This window comes from Sciurus carolinensis, chromosome 3, assembly GCF_902686445.1.
Source record: "Sciurus carolinensis chromosome 3, mSciCar1.2, whole genome shotgun sequence".
Taxonomy (NCBI): domain Eukaryota; kingdom Metazoa; phylum Chordata; class Mammalia; order Rodentia; family Sciuridae; genus Sciurus; species Sciurus carolinensis.
Window position 1 is genome coordinate 37,009,142 of NC_062215.1, and position 19,122 is coordinate 37,028,263.

General features: G+C 35.8%; 1 protein-coding gene across 11 annotated transcripts in view; it reads right to left on the reverse strand.

Annotated features, from left to right (window-relative positions):
• The window catches only part of Synrg (synergin gamma), a 67,500-nt gene that overhangs the window by 22,506 nt on the left and 25,872 nt on the right, over positions 1-19,122 (reverse strand). For 6 of the 11 annotated variants that reach the window (XM_047547419.1, XM_047547416.1, XM_047547414.1 and 3 more), the window contains 5 exons: positions 18,314-18,432; positions 17,805-17,867; positions 11,811-12,758; positions 1,714-2,307; positions 16-179 (listed from right to left, as the gene is read on the reverse strand). In XM_047547419.1, coding sequence (XP_047403375.1) covers positions 16-179; positions 1,714-2,307; positions 11,811-12,758; positions 17,805-17,867; positions 18,314-18,432 — 1,888 coding nt within the window. The remainder of the gene's footprint in view (positions 1-15; positions 180-1,713; positions 2,308-11,810; positions 12,759-17,804; positions 17,868-18,313; positions 18,433-19,122) is intronic. The other 5 variants (XM_047547422.1, XM_047547423.1, XM_047547417.1 and 2 more) reach the window with 3 other exon arrangements.

A 19,122-nucleotide genomic window follows, 5' to 3' on the forward strand; every position in this document is an offset into this window, starting at 1 on the left:
AACTGCCCTGCTCACCTCCACCTCTCCGGTCAGATCTTTGTACTTGTCACGAATGACAGGCAGAGCAGGCTTCTCACTCAGAGTATTGGAACGATCTCTGAAAGGTTGCTCCAGGGCTGGAGAAGGAGAGGATCGGTTTATTTCTTTATCACCAAGGCTCAAGCTCCTCTTGTGTGATCCTGGGAGGAGTGGATGGTACAGTCAGACATTTTGATTACTCAGTTTAGCTCAAGCAGAGGCTCCTGCTTGCTAACACGCCCCTTTTTCAGATGGTATGACATGAGGCATTTAGAAAAACAATCCTCATTCATTCTCTCTAGAAAGCTACTTGTTGAATCCTTTTTACTGTTTTTTTCTTGCTTGGTTTCCTTGCACTGTGTTTTCTACATTACTCTTCTCTGATCTATCGTAGTTCTTCCATAACTCTAAGTGCAGAGTTATCAGAGTCTAGAGGACAAAAGTGCATTTCTAAATATCCGTGAACATGAGATGTGCTGCTTTTCCATTGACTGGTTATGGATTTGTACCTGAGCTTCTACATGCTCTCTCAATCCAACCGAAGTCAATGCTGTCTTGTCAGGATGGGCTTATAGCAGAAGAGGCAAATTTGAATGTCATCTGAAACAGGTAAGCAGTGTGAGACAGAAAGTGGGGGGACGATCACAAACTGGTAGAGTGAGCCCCATCTATGGAGGATGATGCTAATCACCTCCAGATGATTGTCAAGACATGGGAACACAGGCCCAGCGTTGCCAGATAATATGATTTTTTCCAAGAAAAGCTAGAAATCCAGATTGTGAAATCTCATGATTTTTAAATATTGGCAATTACTTCACATTTTACGGATCAATCAAATCAGATCTGCATGTTGAAGGCAGATCCACAGCCACCATATTGCAGGTTTTGTGTTAAAAGACATGGTAGTCAGGGAACAAGAGCATAGCTAACTTGTTCACAAGTGAAGCAAATCCATTTCTCTGGCTATTTTAAATAACATACCACTACACTAACAAACAACAAATGTCTATGTTTCGTACAAAAGCAATTAAGATACACTGATACAATGTCAGTTCAGTTTCAGGGAAAACTTTATTAGAGCTACCTGTAAGTGACCCTGGTTTCAAAAATTGGAAAAATCTTTTTCTTGCTAATCCCAAAACACTATCTTTTTCTTTCTCTCCTCCCGTAAACTCTGTCTCTCTCTATTATTTTTTTGGTATGGGGGATTGAACTCAGGGGAATTTAACCACAAGGTACATCCCCAGCCTTTTTTAAATTTTTTTTTTTTTTTTTTTTTTTTGTGGTGCTGGGGATTGAACCCAGGGCCTTGTGCTTGCAAGGCAAGCACTCTACCAACTGAGCTATCTCCCCAGTCCCCTTTTTTATATTTTGAGACAAGGTCTCGTGCTTAAGAGACTCAGTAGTCCATGTCTGACCTCGAACTTGTGATCCTCCTGCCTCAGGAGGGATTATAGGTGTGCACGACCACATCTGGTGGAATACTTTATTTCTAAGAAAGATTATCTAAACATCTCAGTGGAATAAACCCACAATAATAAAATCACCTTGAAGTTACTTCCCTTGGGGCTGGGGTTGGGGCTCAGTGGTAGAACACTGCCTTGCACATGTGAGGCACTGGGTTCAATCCTCATCACCACACAATAAATAAAACAGTTATTTAAAAAAAAAAAAAAAAAGAAAGAAACTACTTACCTTGAACAGAGAGGTCAAAGGTTGCCAGCTCACTTTTGATCATTTCTTCACTGGATTTCATTTTGCTTTGTGAATTGGCTACTAAAAAGTCAAATTTGCTGATTTTGGGCTTTTCACTTTGAAACTCTCCAAAGTCATCTAAACATTCTTTGGGGGTTTCGTGAGAGGTGCCACTGGAAGCTGGGCTTGAACATGTGGCCTCTTGGCTCTGTTCAGCTATAGACAGGTCTTGTTTTGTAAAATTTTTATAGTCCCCACTTTCATATTCCTTTTGCTCACTGGTCTGGGGAATCATGTCTTTAAAACTGGCAAAAGCTGGAAAGGTAGTTTCTGGAAGAACATCTTCACTTGAAAAAGTCGTTACTTTGGAGAGAGAGGTCATGGTGATGTTTTCAGAACTGCCAAATGATGTCTCTTTCTTTTGAAGAACTGAGGCAGCTGGGGAGGATCCACTTCCTGCTGAGAGGACAAATGGAGAGAGTTTTCTGCCCTGAGAAGCATCATCCCTGTCTGACCAGTCATAGCTTGTAAGGGTGCTCATTGTAAGAGTGCTACTGTAGCTCCCAAAAGCAGCATATTTTAAGTCCTCTATATCTGAAAGGGAAATAAGACCCCACAATTAGAGGCAAACTCACAATTTGGGCAAAATGCCCTGAACTCTGCAGAAGCAAAACGCCTAGCACATTTGACTAGTTGTATACTATGTTGAAGAATAACTACATTTAGAGCTTGTACTAAAGGAGTTGGGCTATAATATCTGATCTTTAAAAAAAAAAAAAAAACCCACAATAGCCTTGAGTTGGTTTTTACACTTAGTTAAAAGGGATCACTCTGTTGGACTATAAAAGTTACTAAAAAAGATAAAAGGTTCATCTACCAGGATACATACTGTTTGATATAAGACTAAAGTAATTTAATACATTGTCTGTTTCCTTATAAACTTTAAAATGTATTACATATTCCCTACTTAAAATATGTCTTCCTCTGGACTTCGTTGGAAAACATTTCCTGAAGACATGGTCATATAAAATGGACATGACAAACTGATTAAAAAATGACAGTTTCTCAAAACTAAAGTGAAAGTAGTGTCACCTGACTAATAAATGAGGAATTCATGTCTCAGGCAAGGCCAAATATGAGATTTAATTAAGCAATTACTTACCTAATTGTTATTTTGGTCAATGTGGACGTCATATTGCTGTCATGGATTATGAGGAAAGAAAAATCAATCTAATCTACTTTGGCCCTTAAAACACAGAATCAAAAGTCTGGGTTCTTTTGGGCTCCCATGTTGGTTTCAATTACATATCTACTCCCCCAACCCTCCAACCATTCAAAAAAAAAAAAAAAAGAGAGAGAAAAAGAAATGCTGGGACATAAGACTCATTATATGAAACATTCTTAATATATGTTTAAATAATTTAAGAGGGAGCATAAGTAGCAGAAAGAATGTAAGTTTTTTAATTTGGAGAGACCTGAGTTCACCTGTCACCTACTTGTTTGTGGGTCACTAAGCAAATTACTTCACATTTCTGAATCTTGGTTTGCTTATCTTTAAAATTATGAGAAAAAAATTTTTATCTTTAAAATTATGTACTTGGCTGAACTGTGCCAGAATGATCAACTGTGATAATGCGTGTGGAAAGCCAGCTCAGGGGCTGGCGAGCAATATGTAACAGCTAGTGATGGTTCAGCATAGCCACCACTAGCTTCATTTGGCATTTGGTTATAGCTTTATGGCCTAAAATGAAATTATTTCAAAATAAAAATTAAAAATCTATTTATCATGTTAGTGATATTACTAGGGACAATTTCTTGCTCAGTTTCAAAAAGCACAATCAGCTGAGGCTGAATACGACTGGTGTAGAGAAGCCACTTTTACAGCTGTGCTGTCCAATCTGTCACACTGAGCAGCATTGAGTTTTATTTCAGACCCGGGTAGAAGGAAAGCAGGCTAAATGCCCCCCTGAAAACCACACATGTGATTGGCAAGGAAAATGTCCGAAAGTTTTGTGATCCAGATTTTCACAATCAAGTCAAAACACTACTAGGTCATTTCTTTTACAACAAATTCAGTTTTGAGAAGTGAAGGGCTCCTGACAGTCCCCAACTCTCTTTCTAAGCTCTTTTAAAGGTACAAAATTAATAAAAATGCTAGAAATAGTCAACCAGTGAAAAAACATCACCAAATTATGGCATATTTTTAAATTTTGTAATGCAAATTGTACCCTTCAAATGTGACTTATTAAACAGAAGAAAAAAAAGATTCAGGCAAAAAAAAATGCACAGTTTATAATGAATGAAACAAAACTTTAGACAAAATGCTTTTCTAGTTTCTTGCTGTAGTGATTTTCTCCCACTATTTAAAGGAGTCAGAAAGTACCCAGACTCAATTGGGTGAAATTCAATCAGTAGGCAGAAGCAATTTAACTTGCCTAGTCTTCAAGGGATTTAGAAAAAAATGTTTTATAGTACAGATTTTATTATTATTATTATTATTATTATTGGACCCTACCAGAAAGTTCTTTGGGGAAACTACACGAGGAACAGCTTTCAGAATCTCATTTATTAACGGGCAGCAATTTTTCTAGAGACCAAAGATAAATTTAATGAAGACAGCTCCAGTTCAAACACTGTAACCAAGTTGCTATGGTATTAAAAAAGGCCTTTTTGTGCAATTATGCAACAAGAAAGATTTTTGTTTTTGTTTTTTAAATTAGAAATGACTCAAAAAAAAAAAAAAAAAAGAAATGACTCATATGATTAGGTAAAAGGCATTATAAGCAACAAGGGATTACCTTAACTGAAGAGTTTTTAAGTATTTTTATAACTATACAGGTCTTTAATAAATCTTATTTTTATTAAAAGTGATATGCATATAACATTTTGCCTTCTGGAGCAACTCACAGAAATAACCAAACAAGGGCTAGAGGTGTAGCTCAGTGGTAGAGTGCTTAATTAGCATTTGTGAGGCCCTGTGTTTGATGCCTAACACCATAAAAGACTAAAATCAAATGAAAGACTGAAAAGTAAATATAAAAGAATCACTAGAATCAGGCTGGGGATATAGCTCAGTTGGTAGAGTGCTCGCCTTGCAAGCACAAGGCCCTGGGTTTGATCCCCAGCACTGCAAAAAAACAAAACAAAACAAAACACTAAAATCAAGCCTCAAGTTGAGTTTTAAATTTACTTTTGCTTAAATTTACTGGCTATGATGGGGTCAAAAAGTAATTTACTAAAGTACTAAACTGAACATTACTAAGCAATATAAGACAGAACATTTACATAACACTTATCTCTAATCTTTAGCATTTATCAACAATACAGTAGTATTTCCTGGCATAATGAATACTTACAAACCGTTTTCTAAGAAAAATGTGATATATCAGTTCATTGAAGGTAGGTTAAAGCAAAAAATTCCCCATTTCCTGTGTTAACAGTTCTACATTTTTAAAGCAGTTCCGCTATATGTATTATTGTATAATGGCTTTAAAAATATTAAAGATTATGTAACGCTTACAATATAAGTGACAGAAACCTTGTCTGGAAAAATGATGTGAAATAACCCACACTTTATTTTGTAATCACTGAAATTACTATAGATGGGTTTTCAATTTGATAGCTGAATTCTGTAAATTGCCAAGAGAAAAAGGAGAAAAGAAAATGGAGAATGAACACAACAAATGAACAGAGAATCACTACTGTATTTCCAATTCTGTTGGAGGAGAACTGCTAGGCTGTGCTAGGTTGAGCTGCAATTGCACACAGATAATACACCAAATTGTGTGCTTTAATACAACTATTTGTTTGCAACCAGGAATGTCTTCTTACAAAGGGTAAAGGAATAAACTATACAATCTGCTTTCCATCATGGATCTCAAATCAAGACATAGATTTCTTGTGCATTCTGGCAAGTAACCCTATCAGTCTCTTCTGTAACCTCTATTCAAATCTCTTTTGAATGGATGTTGTACATGAAAACAAGGTATTTCCAAGAATGTGAGCTGCCACTATGGGACACAGAAGGCCATACCCATTCTTACAGACATTTTCTAAAGTTGTAAACATAGGCCTAGGGGATTAAGAGTTACTGGCTTTTGAGGAAGGAATTTGGAGAAAGAAGAAAGAAAGTACATGCTCACATTCCACTATTTTTGAGTTTTTTTTTTTCCATATAGCAATAACAATGTTCATTGGACTAAGCATGAAATATCTTTTAACTTCCAATAATGATTTAATCCAGGTTTCACCAAATGCAAATCATAAAATATTTATACATTTCAGTTTCTCTTTACTCCTGGATCTAGTCTACCTTAGAAAATAATCTGTATAATTATAAAACCTGGTCTCATGTGTCCTGTTAAGTCTACACCTATTTGGATGTTACAGAAGAAAACTGGGAACAAGCTAATCACAGTAGAAATGTGACAAGCTAGCAAATGCTGCTGCTGTATAACTGCCTTCCAGTGTTGTCTAATCTGCATGAGAACCTCCAGTTCTTTATTGGTGCTGACTTCCATAACACTATGGTTTAAATTATATCCATATCTATAAGCTCCTTTAGGTTTCTACATCAGTGTTTTAAGTTCCATAAAGAAAAATGGCAGTACTGTGGATATTGTGAGAGGAGGTTAAAAAGCCAAGAAATTAATAGCAAGATATACAGTGGGACTGTCTGTGGTCTTCAATAAAAATCTTATCAATATGATACCAAATGAAGTTGGGTGTGGTGACATGCACATATAAACCCATAGGGTTTTATAGGGAGGGTGAGGCAGGATTGCAAGTTTGAGGCCAGTCTCAGGAATTTAGTGATACCCTGTATCAAAGTAAAAAATAAGAAGGGTTGATGTAAGTCAGTGGTAGAGTGACCCTGTGTCCAGTCATCAGTACTGCAAAAAAGAACACAGAATGTGGCAATTGGAATTGAGGCTTTTGGGCCATGCAAGCAAGCAGGCAACACTTAGGAGATCCTTCTGTGTATATAACCATCTTATGCTCTCAAGAGTTATTGAGCCAAAAATTTCCAAAACAACTTACAAAAAGTACTCAATGCAAAAACAAGGAACTAAAAGCAACTTTCAAAAAAATAAGATAATTCAGACTGAGAGTGTAGCTCAGTGGTAAAGCACATGCACAGCATGCACAAGCCCTTGGGTTCAATCACCAGCATGGCAGTGAATAAATAATCATCTCCAGGTGCACTGGTGCACACCTTTAGTACAGCTACTTGGGAGACTGAGGACTGTTTGAGCTGGGAATTCAAGATCAGCCTGGACAACATAGTAAGATTGGCTCAAATAAAACAAATACATAAAAAGAAAAAAATAATTTCATTTTTGGAATTATTTTAGGATTTAGCACACCTTCTTTGATATTATAAGTGTTTCCTTCCTGTTCACGTGCTATGTCTAAAAATCAGCAGGGATTTTAACATGAACAACAGAGTGACTGTACAACATAAATACATTTGTATAATTTATCAGGTACTGATATACAAGCATTAACTCATCATATCTTACTTGACATTGGGGTAAACAATATCTTTGTCTGAATCCACTGTACAGAATTCTTCCAAGTTTTTATTGACAAAAAAGTTTATGTCATTGTATTACATTATTAAAACTGCCTCCCTAAAAATATAATATGGTACTTAGGAAAAATTAATTGTTCAATGTGTGAATGTATGCTTCACAGTTATAGTCAGTCACTTTTGCTCAGAAAGAAGTTAAAATGAAATGGTCCCAGAGGACTCACCCTAACACTGGAGAATTCCACTGACACAGGAATTCCTCAAAGCCACCCTGAGAGTGGTATTAGATACATGGCATGGGAAATTCCTAAGGGCAGCTGATGTTATCAATAGATCAAGGTTACAAATTTTTAGCAGCACATGTAATAATTAAAATACAATACATTTATAGAAGGTTTTTTGAAACCAAGTATTATTCAGCTTGCTCTGGAAAACGCTATTTCAATGGCAGGCCTAGCTTATGTTAGGGTTAATTTAAAGCCTAACAAGCAACTTTTGTCTTTCTCAAGTGTCATATTTGAGATATGAAAATGATCCAACTCAGAATCCTCATCTTCCATGGTTTAATTTCCTTTCTTCCTCAAATTCTAAAAATGAACAAAGAACTAAAAACCTCGGGCTGGGTTTGTGGCTCAGTGGTACAGCACTTGCCTACCACAAGTGAGGCACTAAGTTCGATACTGAGCACCACGTAAAAAAATGAAACAAAGGTATTTGTCCATATATAACTAAAAACAAATTTTAAAAAAGAACTAAAAACTTCAAAACCCATGAATAAAAAATTTAAACAATTGAAATAACCCTTTCTACCAAGTTTTTATTTGGTTTGGGTGTCTGACCTGAAAAACAATACTATTCCCATGGTTTTTCACTATTATATCCTAAAATGTTGAAAATATTTTCTGTGTTTATCCTATTCATTGCTTTCATTTGCCCTTCTAGAAATTGTTTTCTTAAAAATGAAAAAAGTTTAAAGATTACCGAGTCTGATATATCCCCTAAAGTTGTTGTAAAAATTTGTTTGATGTCCTATGAGTGAAAAAAGACAGGGTCCCACTTCATAATATATTCTGAAGTTGGAAAGAAAGATAATGCCTTGCCATTAGAGGATAAAGTACCCAGTTTCACGCTTGAATCAAATTCAGTCCTGAGGGCTTCCTTGCATCAACTCTGAATACTTCTAGTTTGGAGATTGGCAATTGAAATTCAGTTTAGATTTACGGTATTCAGTCCATCTCAGTATCATTTGGTGATTTTAAATTAAGCTTATATTAGGCTGAGGATGTAGCTCAGTGGTAGAGTGTTTGCCTAGCATGTATGAGGCTCTGTGATCTATCTCTAGCACAAGAAAAAAAAGTTAATTTATGCTTATAAATATCTAGTTATTTAATATCAGTGTATCTCTTTTCCTAACACTCAATTCTTACATTCTCTTCCTCACCTTCCCTTTCTCTTCACAATGTAACTCCTAGTAAATAGGTATACTCTAGTTTCTTCTAGTTAAGAAAAATTTCTCTTTCCCTATTATATAGTGTAAAGTTTAAGCTTTTTAAAACACGTTTTAATATATATATGTACCTGTATATTATATATAAGATACATGAAACATAAAATATGTAAAACACAGGTTAAATAGATATTTATAATATATATTATATACATAGATCCAAGGTCTTGTACATGCTAAGTAAGTGCTCTATCATTGAGCTACATCCCCAGTCCTACAGTTATATTTAAACCCAATGCCATATTAAGAACATACATCTATGTTATTAATAAGGGGCAAAGACTAAAATGTACCAATATTCTCAAAGGAGAGAGATGTCTGAGGAAACAAAACAAAGGGAAAAATGGTCTAATCTCAAGGGATATTACTGCTTTAAACTTGATACCAGCTAGGTGTTTCTTTGGTCTAACCCTGAAAAAATACAAATTACACACATCCCCACACTTTCAAAATATGCCAAAGAATTATTTATTAACACAGGACTTACAGATCACAAAAGATAGTGGTACAGAAGAGCTGGAAAAGAAGTTATCAGAATAAGCATGCAGATCAGTATTTGCAGAAGAATATACTAAAGCAAGTTCAAGAAGGCACATTCACACAGAAAATGTCTAAATTGAAAAAAAAGACATTAGAAAAGCGGCCAAAAAAAATTAAGGCGCTGATTAAAATACAAAGATTTTCAATGTCAAAGAAGAGCTACTTTACAGGTAGGTAGCTACAGAAGTCTTACTAACCCTTTGAGGATGTCACAAATAAGACCAAGCTCTTGCTGCCAACAAAACCCAATGGTCTTAATGACTGAACATCAAGATGCTTCAGTGCCAGAGAGATTAAATTTAGTGGGGGAAAGAAGCAGCCTAGTTGAAATTATATGCAGCAAGGGCTCAAAGGGTTAAATGTAATAATATGCAGAAAAATCAGGCAATGTTATTAGTATTATCTACCTTCCATACAAAGAATTATAGCAGGAGTTAAAAAGAGACAGTATCCCCTTCAGAGTTAAGTTAGGGTTTCTAAACAGAATTAAGGTCCACAGTGATCTACCTACTAGGTTTATTCACTTCATTGGTCCACTTTTAATTTCTCCGACAGGATGTACCTTTGACACTCAAACTAAGAGAGCAGGAGATACTGTGGTGAACAGAAGAATAAAATGTCACATTGAAGAAAGCTCTGCCATTCACCCTCTTTAATATATTTATGTAGCAAAATTTGTTCAACAACGGTACAGACATTCTTGGTCAGACATCAACCCTTTAAACAACCGCTCTAAAGGGATACTGCACCTTTCCAACAGGTTTACAGATCAATGAGAGGAAACAATCTGCTTTTCAGAGTATCCTCACACTGAAGAGAGGTGGCTTGAACATGACAGGTTCCAATCTGGGAATGTTCCAAACATACATAAAGAACATGAGCACAGATTATTTTAACAGGTTCATCAGAAGAAGCTCAGTCAAAAACCCAACCTCCCCTCCCCAAATAAAAAGAGGAAGAGAAGACACCCCAAACCCAGATTAGACTTGTTTCATAAAGACATCTAGCTTGGCACTGTGAAAGAATATAGATTCATTTTCAGAAAAATAGCTTCTAATTAATAACTTCAGAGTCCAAAAGGCTAGTATACATGTTATGAGCTTTTTAAATCAAAGTCAAATATCGTTGTTTAGAAAACAGAACACTTTGCAACCAACTGCTGCGGCTCCAGCAGCTCATACAAAAGAGAAAAAACAAAACAAAACAAAACAAAAAAAAAACCCAAAATCGTCCTACCAAACAAATAGCAGCAAGGAAAAAAAGAAAACTTGCAAGAAAAGTACCAAAAACTCAAAACAAAAATGAAAGGAAAATAGCCAAGGGCACAAGGAGCTCTTCAGACAGCCCACTGCGCTGGCAAAATACCTTAGCAAGTAGCAACACTACACACATAAGGTCTCTGCCAACTTGCTTCCAATTCAGCACCCAGCTTAAGAAAACCTCCAACATTTCAGTAACCAAAGGATGGATACAATTTTTTTCTGACTTAGCAATCTGATATATGCAAAAGCTACTGTACTTTACAATTTCTGCCTGAATCTGTAAACTTGGAAGTGTCTTATGTGTCTCTCTCAGGTTAAAAAAAAAAAAAAAAAAAAAAAACCCTTCATATGCCGAATACATTTTCCAGAATACAGTAATACTGAGATCTTCTCATTATTAAAGGCCACAAAATAGGTTTATCTTACTATATACATATTAAAAAAAAAAAAAACAAATGAAACAAAAACTAGGACACTTGGGTATCTAGCTTTTATGATAGGAAGTTGGACTAAAGAATAAACTGCTACGTGTAAATCTTCACAGAATTTAAAGAGGGTTTCATAATAATGTTCTCAATTATTTTATCAGAAAGTTAGTAGTCACCCTATCTAGCATCTACAGATCTGTTAAATCTTAATACTTTCAGTAACAGAGCTCACACTGAAAACAGTACCTGGACTCCACTAACATAGGCCCTCCTTCTTGCTAGACTGTGCCACACAGCCAGAAATAAACTCTTTCCCTCTTCTTCTCTTGAAGGAATGTGGCACACTGAAGTATAACTCATTAGAATTTTTTTATTTTCTTAGGCTAAGAAGAGTCAGTTTCTGTAAATCAAACAGAGTACTACATTGGCAGCTTCTAAATATACCAAAGAGAAGAAAAAAGGAGAGGAAAACACTGATTTCGCTCACAGAAATGAAGACTGCTGACACTACAAATCTATAAAATTTCTGGCAATGTAGGGTTCATTTAGCAGTGGGTTTTAATGTGCCTCTGATGCCAACATAGTATTGGATTTCAAAAATAAAAATATTTTAGCTATCCAATCTAGTTTCGGAGTAATCACAGTATCCATATATTTCAAGGATCCATAGAATCAAATTTAACACTGCTTCCAGGAGTGGCAACAAGGAGGCTAATTATTAGGAATTCATGAAGGGCCAGAGCCTCACTCCTCTGTAAATCGACACCCACAGAATCACTTTTGCGATCTACATTACCATCACCAGAGCAATCTCACCAATTCCTCACCTGCAGCAGGAGGATGCTGGCCACTAACTGTTGGTAAATCCAAAGAGCTATCAGACATGACATGCTTAAGATCTCCTCCCACATCAGCCAATTTCATGTCAAACTGAACAGAGAGTGCATCTTCAGAGTCCTCCTTGCCAACGCTGCTGCCACCAATGGAAGGGAGATCCAAGGACTTCACTGAAGCAGAGTCTTCTTTGGTGTGTCTGAAAGCCACTGCTTTCTCTCCCGAGTTCTTGTCCGAGTTCATGGAAGAAAATTTACTGGAGTGGAAGTCAGCAAAATCATCATCACTTTTTCCAGGAGTGTTATCTTTTAATTCTTCAACACCTAATCCAGCTCCTTCTAGAGAAAGTTGTTTGAAGACATCGTACTTGGTGGATAAAGCAGCTGGGTTCTGTGCACTCTTTACTGTGCCGCCCATGTTGCTGGTTAGAGGAACAGGACTAGCTTCCTCTTTAAGGACATCGTATTTATCATCTGCCTTTTGCTCAGACGACATAGAGCTGTTACTGAAAGCCATAAAATCTGCGAAGTCATCCTGCTCCCCAACAGATGCTGGACTAGAATATTCCCCAAAAAGGTTGAATTCTCCAAAATCATCACCCAAACTAGAAGTTTTAGTTGATGCCAGTGTTGTCACCGTTGTGGCTGAACCTGCTGGCTGACAGGGTCGTGTGGAAACTGATTTTGATGTGCTAAATGCAGCTGAAAAAGACAAGGGTTTCTCGCTGCTGCAATTAACTGAAGAAAACATATCTAGGTCTGCCAAGTTCAGAGGATTTTTCACTTGTGTTTGCTGTTTTTGTTGTATAGTTCCTGAGGGGAAGGATGCTGGAAAAGTTTTGTCTTTTGTGGGTGGCTCTAGTGGTGATATACTATCGGCTGTTTTAAAATCGGTGAAGCCATCATCAGTTCCGGCAGATCTGAATTCTGCAAAGCTCTCTCCTGAAAGAAAAAAAAAATGACAAATAAACAAGAATGCTAAACTGAAAACCACATAATGCACAGCATATTAAATTGCAAGTGTAACGTTACAGGGTTTTCCCCACTGATTTGACATTAATCACAGTTTAAACTCTGTCAAACTATGTGTTTGTTTCCACACTGAAGCCTAGTGATAAGGAAGTAGGCACTGTTCTCAGAGACTTTTTCTTCCTTTGGCCAGCCAGCTAAGCATTCAACAGAACAGAAATAGGCACTGGAGGTTCCTGAGAGGCGTATTGAAATAGCAGCCCTTTAAAGATAAAACATGTTACATGATTAAAAAAGAAAATCCCAAAGGTACCAGTGAAGTATTAGGAGAAATCGTGCATCTAATATTCAGGTCATACAATACTTAAACACCTTGAACAACTAGACATTTTCAGAATCATTAGAAGCTGGGGTTGTAGAATAGTGGTACACCTTGTGCAGCAAGCACAAGGTCCTGGGTTCAATACACAGCACCAATGGGGTGGAGGAAGATACTATGTGATCTTGCTCCAGTATACGCAGGCATTAATTTGAGGATAACTTGGGTGAAAACTTTTGAAAAGATAGCTAGTTAGTTGCCAAAGAATCTGGCTAAAGGCACATTTTAAAGCAGCTTCTCCCCATACTCTCTAACAAATAAGTTAAAAAAAAAAATCTGTGATCAGGTGACCTTTCTTGAAATCAGTCATCTCACTGTACTTATGAACACTTATTCATAACAGTCTGGGCCCATGAGTCTTAATAGGGTTTCTATTCATTATTATTACACTAATGTTATTACTCACAGGTATGATATTAGGATACAGATGATCTCAGTTTTCTAATACCGTCTCAAGGTCTACTACAAAATCCACTAGTATATACTAGGTAATGAAAATCACAGAGAAGCTAAATATGAATACAGCAATTCCAACCAATATTTTTATTTAAAATTTGACTGTCATTTCTGGAGGTTTATAAATTAAAATAACAAACTTTAACTGCATTACCTACTTTTAAAATATCCTATTGCCCCCGAAAACTGAGATACAGAACCATACAAACTGTAAAATGTGTTTAAAACCAAATCTAATTCTTAAAACTGACATATAAAATGTAGGCTTTAAATATATTCTGTTGAAAACATGATATATACTTCGATAAATCAAATGAAAACAACAGAAGTTGATTTTTCCTTCTAATATATTATTCAATTCACTAGCAAATCTCATCAACACAAATCTATCTAATACTGTTAGGGAAATTTTAGAAACAGGAACAGCATTCAGATTTTCTGTAATTTTTATTTTTAAGACATACCACTAATAAAACTCAAGTCAATTTCACAAATTGACAAGAGATACAGATGTAAAACTTATAAAAATTACCCCGGAATTTTAGATTATATTTGTGTTACTTCTATAAACAAAAAGGTAATGAGCATCCAATTTTCTCACAGCTTAAACTTTTGACATGTTGCTTTGATTATCTGTGAAATTGACAAGTTTTGCTTGGTTATTTTTATAAAGAAATCACCACAACAAACTAAACTTACTGATGAACTGTAACCCTTTCCATCAGAAATGGAAGCTAGGTGAGAGTTAAAAGAAAATAAAAATGGGTAGATTTATAAATTCAAAACAAAGGAAAATTTCCGGCAAATAAGTTAATTGCAATATTTGGAAGCTTGCACATCAGATGGCACACTGAACATTATTTTGTGAGTAGTTTTTGAGTTAACTTGTGAATTAAGCTTTCCTAATTTGTCACTTTTTGGCCCTTAAAAAATAAACTCGAAAAGAACACTTCTTGTTAAAACTTCAATAAGAAGTGTCCTTTCTATATATAGAACATTTTATTCATCTACTTCAATTTATGGCTCAAACTGCACAGGTAGAAATAAGGAAATTTTACCATTTAGTAACATGAGAGATTCATAACTCTGAACACAATACTGTAAGATGCTTTATAAATGCCAAGACACTAATATACTTTGTTGAAGTTAAGTCAATGTATTTTAATGAGATTATAAAAAAGAGAGCAAACCTAAAATGAATGAAGTTAGCAACTCTATTCAGAAGGCTTTAGAATTAAAATCAAGATAGAGATGAAAGCAAGCAAACAAAAATGACAACAATCTGGGACTTTGTTAAGGATTGAAAAAGCAGGACTAAGGTTCTGCTTACATTTTGGTGGCACCACTCTTTCCCTATTGTCTTTAAAAGGAATAACATGTATATCATGGTCATTAAAACCAAATTAGAAAAAGAAGTGAATGTTTAAATCAGTGGTCTTTACTCTAAACTTGCCTTGGCCCAAGAGCTGAAGAAAGCATTGCTAGGAGTAAATGAAACATGTCAAAAGTTCATCTTTGTACTCCTAGTGCCTAATACAGACACTGAGGAAGAAACAGTTATTACATCCTAAATACTTGGACAAACACAAGGAAACATTTCTGGAACCTAAGAGCTATAAGGGATTGAATATTCCAAGAAGTGGCTTTCCTTTTTTTAAATTTTTTATTTGTGTTGGGGATTGAATCCAGGGGCGCTTTACCCGAGTCCTTTTTATTTTTTACCGAGATAGGGTCTTATTAAGTTGCTGAGGCTGGCCTCGGACTTGTGATCCTCCTGTCTCCAGCTCCCAGGGACTACAGGCATGTGCCATCATGCCTGGCTGGCTTTCCTTTTTCAGAGATGTTTGAACAGTATAGTACCGACTATACCTACCTTACTATTGTAAAATCTTCCCATCCCAAGCAGAAGGATGGAAATAAGTAAGGATGTTGAAGGATGTCCCATGTTTAAGCATTTAGTATATAAAGATAGAATATGATACTATTTCTAGAAGGAAGTCCTTATTAGAGCATATATATTTCATAAAATAGTTTTATTGGGGAAGACAAAATTTGACCTATAGATTACCTAAACTCTACATACATGTTTATTATAGGACTTAGTCACAAATATTGGCTTTCAGTTTTTACATATGGGGCTCTCAAATGATCATTCTATATTCCCTTTCACTCTTTTTTAAGCCCTTCTATCAGAGATAGTGATGACACATGCATATAACCCCCTCTTCATCTTTCTCATTAATTCATAGCCAAACTTAAAAATCTTGAGTAGTGATGACTGAGTCAAACACAAACATAGCACAGTAACTGACCTCCCTTTCTTCCTTTGTGAGTGAGAGGAATAACTAAATTTTTTAATATTTTATTTTTTGCAATGCTGGGGATGGAACACAGGGCCTCATGCATGCTAGACAAGTGCTCTACTACTGAGTTACATCCCCAGCTCAGAATAATTAAATATTGATGTTAGCATTCTTAGAAATATTCAAGTGGGCACTGGTTAGCTACTGCTTCTGTTTGAAATGATGCTATGTTCTGATTGTGACTTGAGATGCTAGACAAGTTCACATTTCTTCCACAGAGCTCTCATCATTCAAACATGGCAGATTTGGTAAAAGAGTAGTTAGGCTGAGCCTTGCTTACCTCCACTTGATCAGAATCCAATGTTTTGTTTGTTCTTAAATTATTTTTAGCTCATGTTCATGAAGAGTAGTGAGTACTCAGAACTGTGCTACTATGAAAAGAAATCCTAAGACACATATCTTTTTTAAAATATTTTTTTAGATGTTGATGAACCTTTATTTATTTTTTTACTATGTATGTATATGTGGTGCTGAGGATCGAACCCAGTGCCTCACACTAGGCAAGTGCTCTACCATTGAGCCACAGTGTCCCAGCTCCATGAGACATATTTCCTTAGTACAGTTGTCATACCATACTTTGGACACTTTGTTAGAAAAACAGAATAAGTCTCAATGCCTTTTTAATTATATCCTCTTGCACTATAGATGCAAGACAGTACTATATCATACCTCTGTGAATGTAAAATGTCTTATACCTACTTTATGATATGTAGTAGTGACTGTTTTATCAGAGATTATTATTTTTTGGTCGGGGGAGTACTGGAGGTTGAACCTAGGGGTGTTTTTACCACTAAGTTATATCCCCGGCCCTTTTTATTTTACTTTTTTTGAGACAAGGTTTTACTAAGTTTCTGAGGGCCTCATTAAGCTGCTAAGGCTGGCCTCAAAATTGCAATCCTTCTGCTTCAGCCTCCCAAGTCAATGGGATCACAGGAGTATACCACTGAGTTGAACTTCAGAGCTGTTTTTAATGTTATTCTAGAATGTTTTCTTTCCAGATGATTTAGAAATTAATGTACACACATAAACATGCACACACACGGTGCCAGGTACTACAAAAGGAACAGAAAAAATCTTGAAAAATAAAAGACTCGTGGATGCCTTTAAGTCTTGTTGAACATGACAATAAAAACAGTGGTCACAGCAGGCCTTTTGATACAAGAGTCCAACTTGGTTTGCAGATTTCCAGTGAAAGGGAATATATTATCTTCAGATGAAAAAGCAGTGATTTGAGATTTGTCCTTAATTTTGGAAAATAATTTCCAATAACTGAGTCACATTTGCCTTTTAATTTTTCTTTTCTTTTTGTTTTTTGTTTTTGGTACTTAGGATTGAACCCAGGGGCTCTTAACCACTGAGCCACATCCCCAGTTCTTTTTTATATTTTATTTAAAGACAGGGTCTGAGTTGCTTAGGGCCTTGCTTAGTTGCTGAGGCTGGCTTTGAACTCACGACCCTCTGTCTCAGCCTCCCAAGCTGCTGGGATTACAGGGATGCGCCATTGTGCCCAGATTCCTTTTAATTTTCAAAGCCACAAAAAAGAAAGGAGAGTTCTTCTTCCACAAGATAATTCCCCACCCAGAATCTATCACAATATTTATTAAATATAGCAGATACCCATTTAGGGTTTCTGAATTAAAATATTTCATTTAAATATCTATCACAAAAATCACTACTCTACCACATTGTTTTACCCACCCAATGTTTTTCTCCCCAAAACACACACACGATAAAATAATGTTCAGAAATGTTAAGGAAAGAACCATCAAAATTCTCTTTATTAATAATAGAAATGTACCCTTTAGGGAATCAAAAACTTACCTACAGATTTACTCTCTGCTGTCTGTTCCAGTTCTCTGAAAGCACTATACTTATCACCAGGCTCTATGATAGAAAGACAGTAGCTCAATTATGGAAAGGAAACTTGAGATCATAGCTCAAGGAAATAAGGCAGATTAGGTTAAAAAAATATATTTAACATGTGAAGGAAGCACTTTGCATATATGTGTGTGTATACACATACATACATGCTTGCATCCATTCATGTATACATATATGTAAAATGCTTGTATCATACACTATAAATATATATGTATACATACATGTGTGTGTGTGTGTGTGTGTGTGTGTGTGTGTGTGTGTGAGAGAGAGAGAGAGAGAGAGAGAGAGAGAGAGAGTGATAGAACCCAGGGACTTGTGCATGCTAGGCAAGTACTCTACCACTGAGCCACATCATAACCCGTATTCTGTGTTTAATATAAAAGTCACCAAAGATTCACATAATTTAAATGTTACATTCAAAGATTTATGAATTTACAAACTATTTTTACCTCCAAATGGAACAGTATTTTCAGAGGACCTGTCAGCTGCAATTCCTTTAAACACTGCATATTTATCCACTGAAGCCAATGTTTTAGTTCCAGGAAGTGGCATCAAAAGAGATGGGGTACTAAAAGCAAAAAAGAAAGTGTCTTAATGACCAGAACATTCAATCCTTCCCTTGTCATAAAATAGGAGCTTAGAATTAAAATGGCAAGCAGGTACCTAGTTACAACTCATGGCTCTCTGCTTTAAAAGTCAGAAACTACATACACATACCACAAATGACTAAAAACAATGTTTTTCTTGAAAAAAAATTAAAACGAACAATAAACTTTTTTCTTAATTAACTGAAGAGTGGTCAAATCAACACTGATCATCTAAGCATCTCTTTAAACCATAATAACGATTTGAATGGCACTGGAAATAGATTATTAAAGAATAACAACCTCCCACAATGTTTACTGAAGTTCCATAAATCTGTAAAAGTCAACTGCTCAAAATAGGTATACCCAATATTTTAAAATTCTATTAAGTTCAATATAAATTATTCTCTAAAATAGGTTCAGAGTGCAGAGGTGGAATAGTTAAGATACAAATCTACTTATGAACTGTTGTTTAAGCCAAGGTGTAAATTGTTCTTCTTTTGATCATACTGCACTGCTTTCTGGCAGAAGTTCATACATCTGATAAGAAGCAGCAGAGTTAATACAATTTGCATTTTTACAAGGATCACATCAGCAGTTCCAGAAGCTATCTTTGTAGCAAAACAACAATCACTTCAAAATTAGATAAAGATACTTCTGCCTGTGGAAGTATT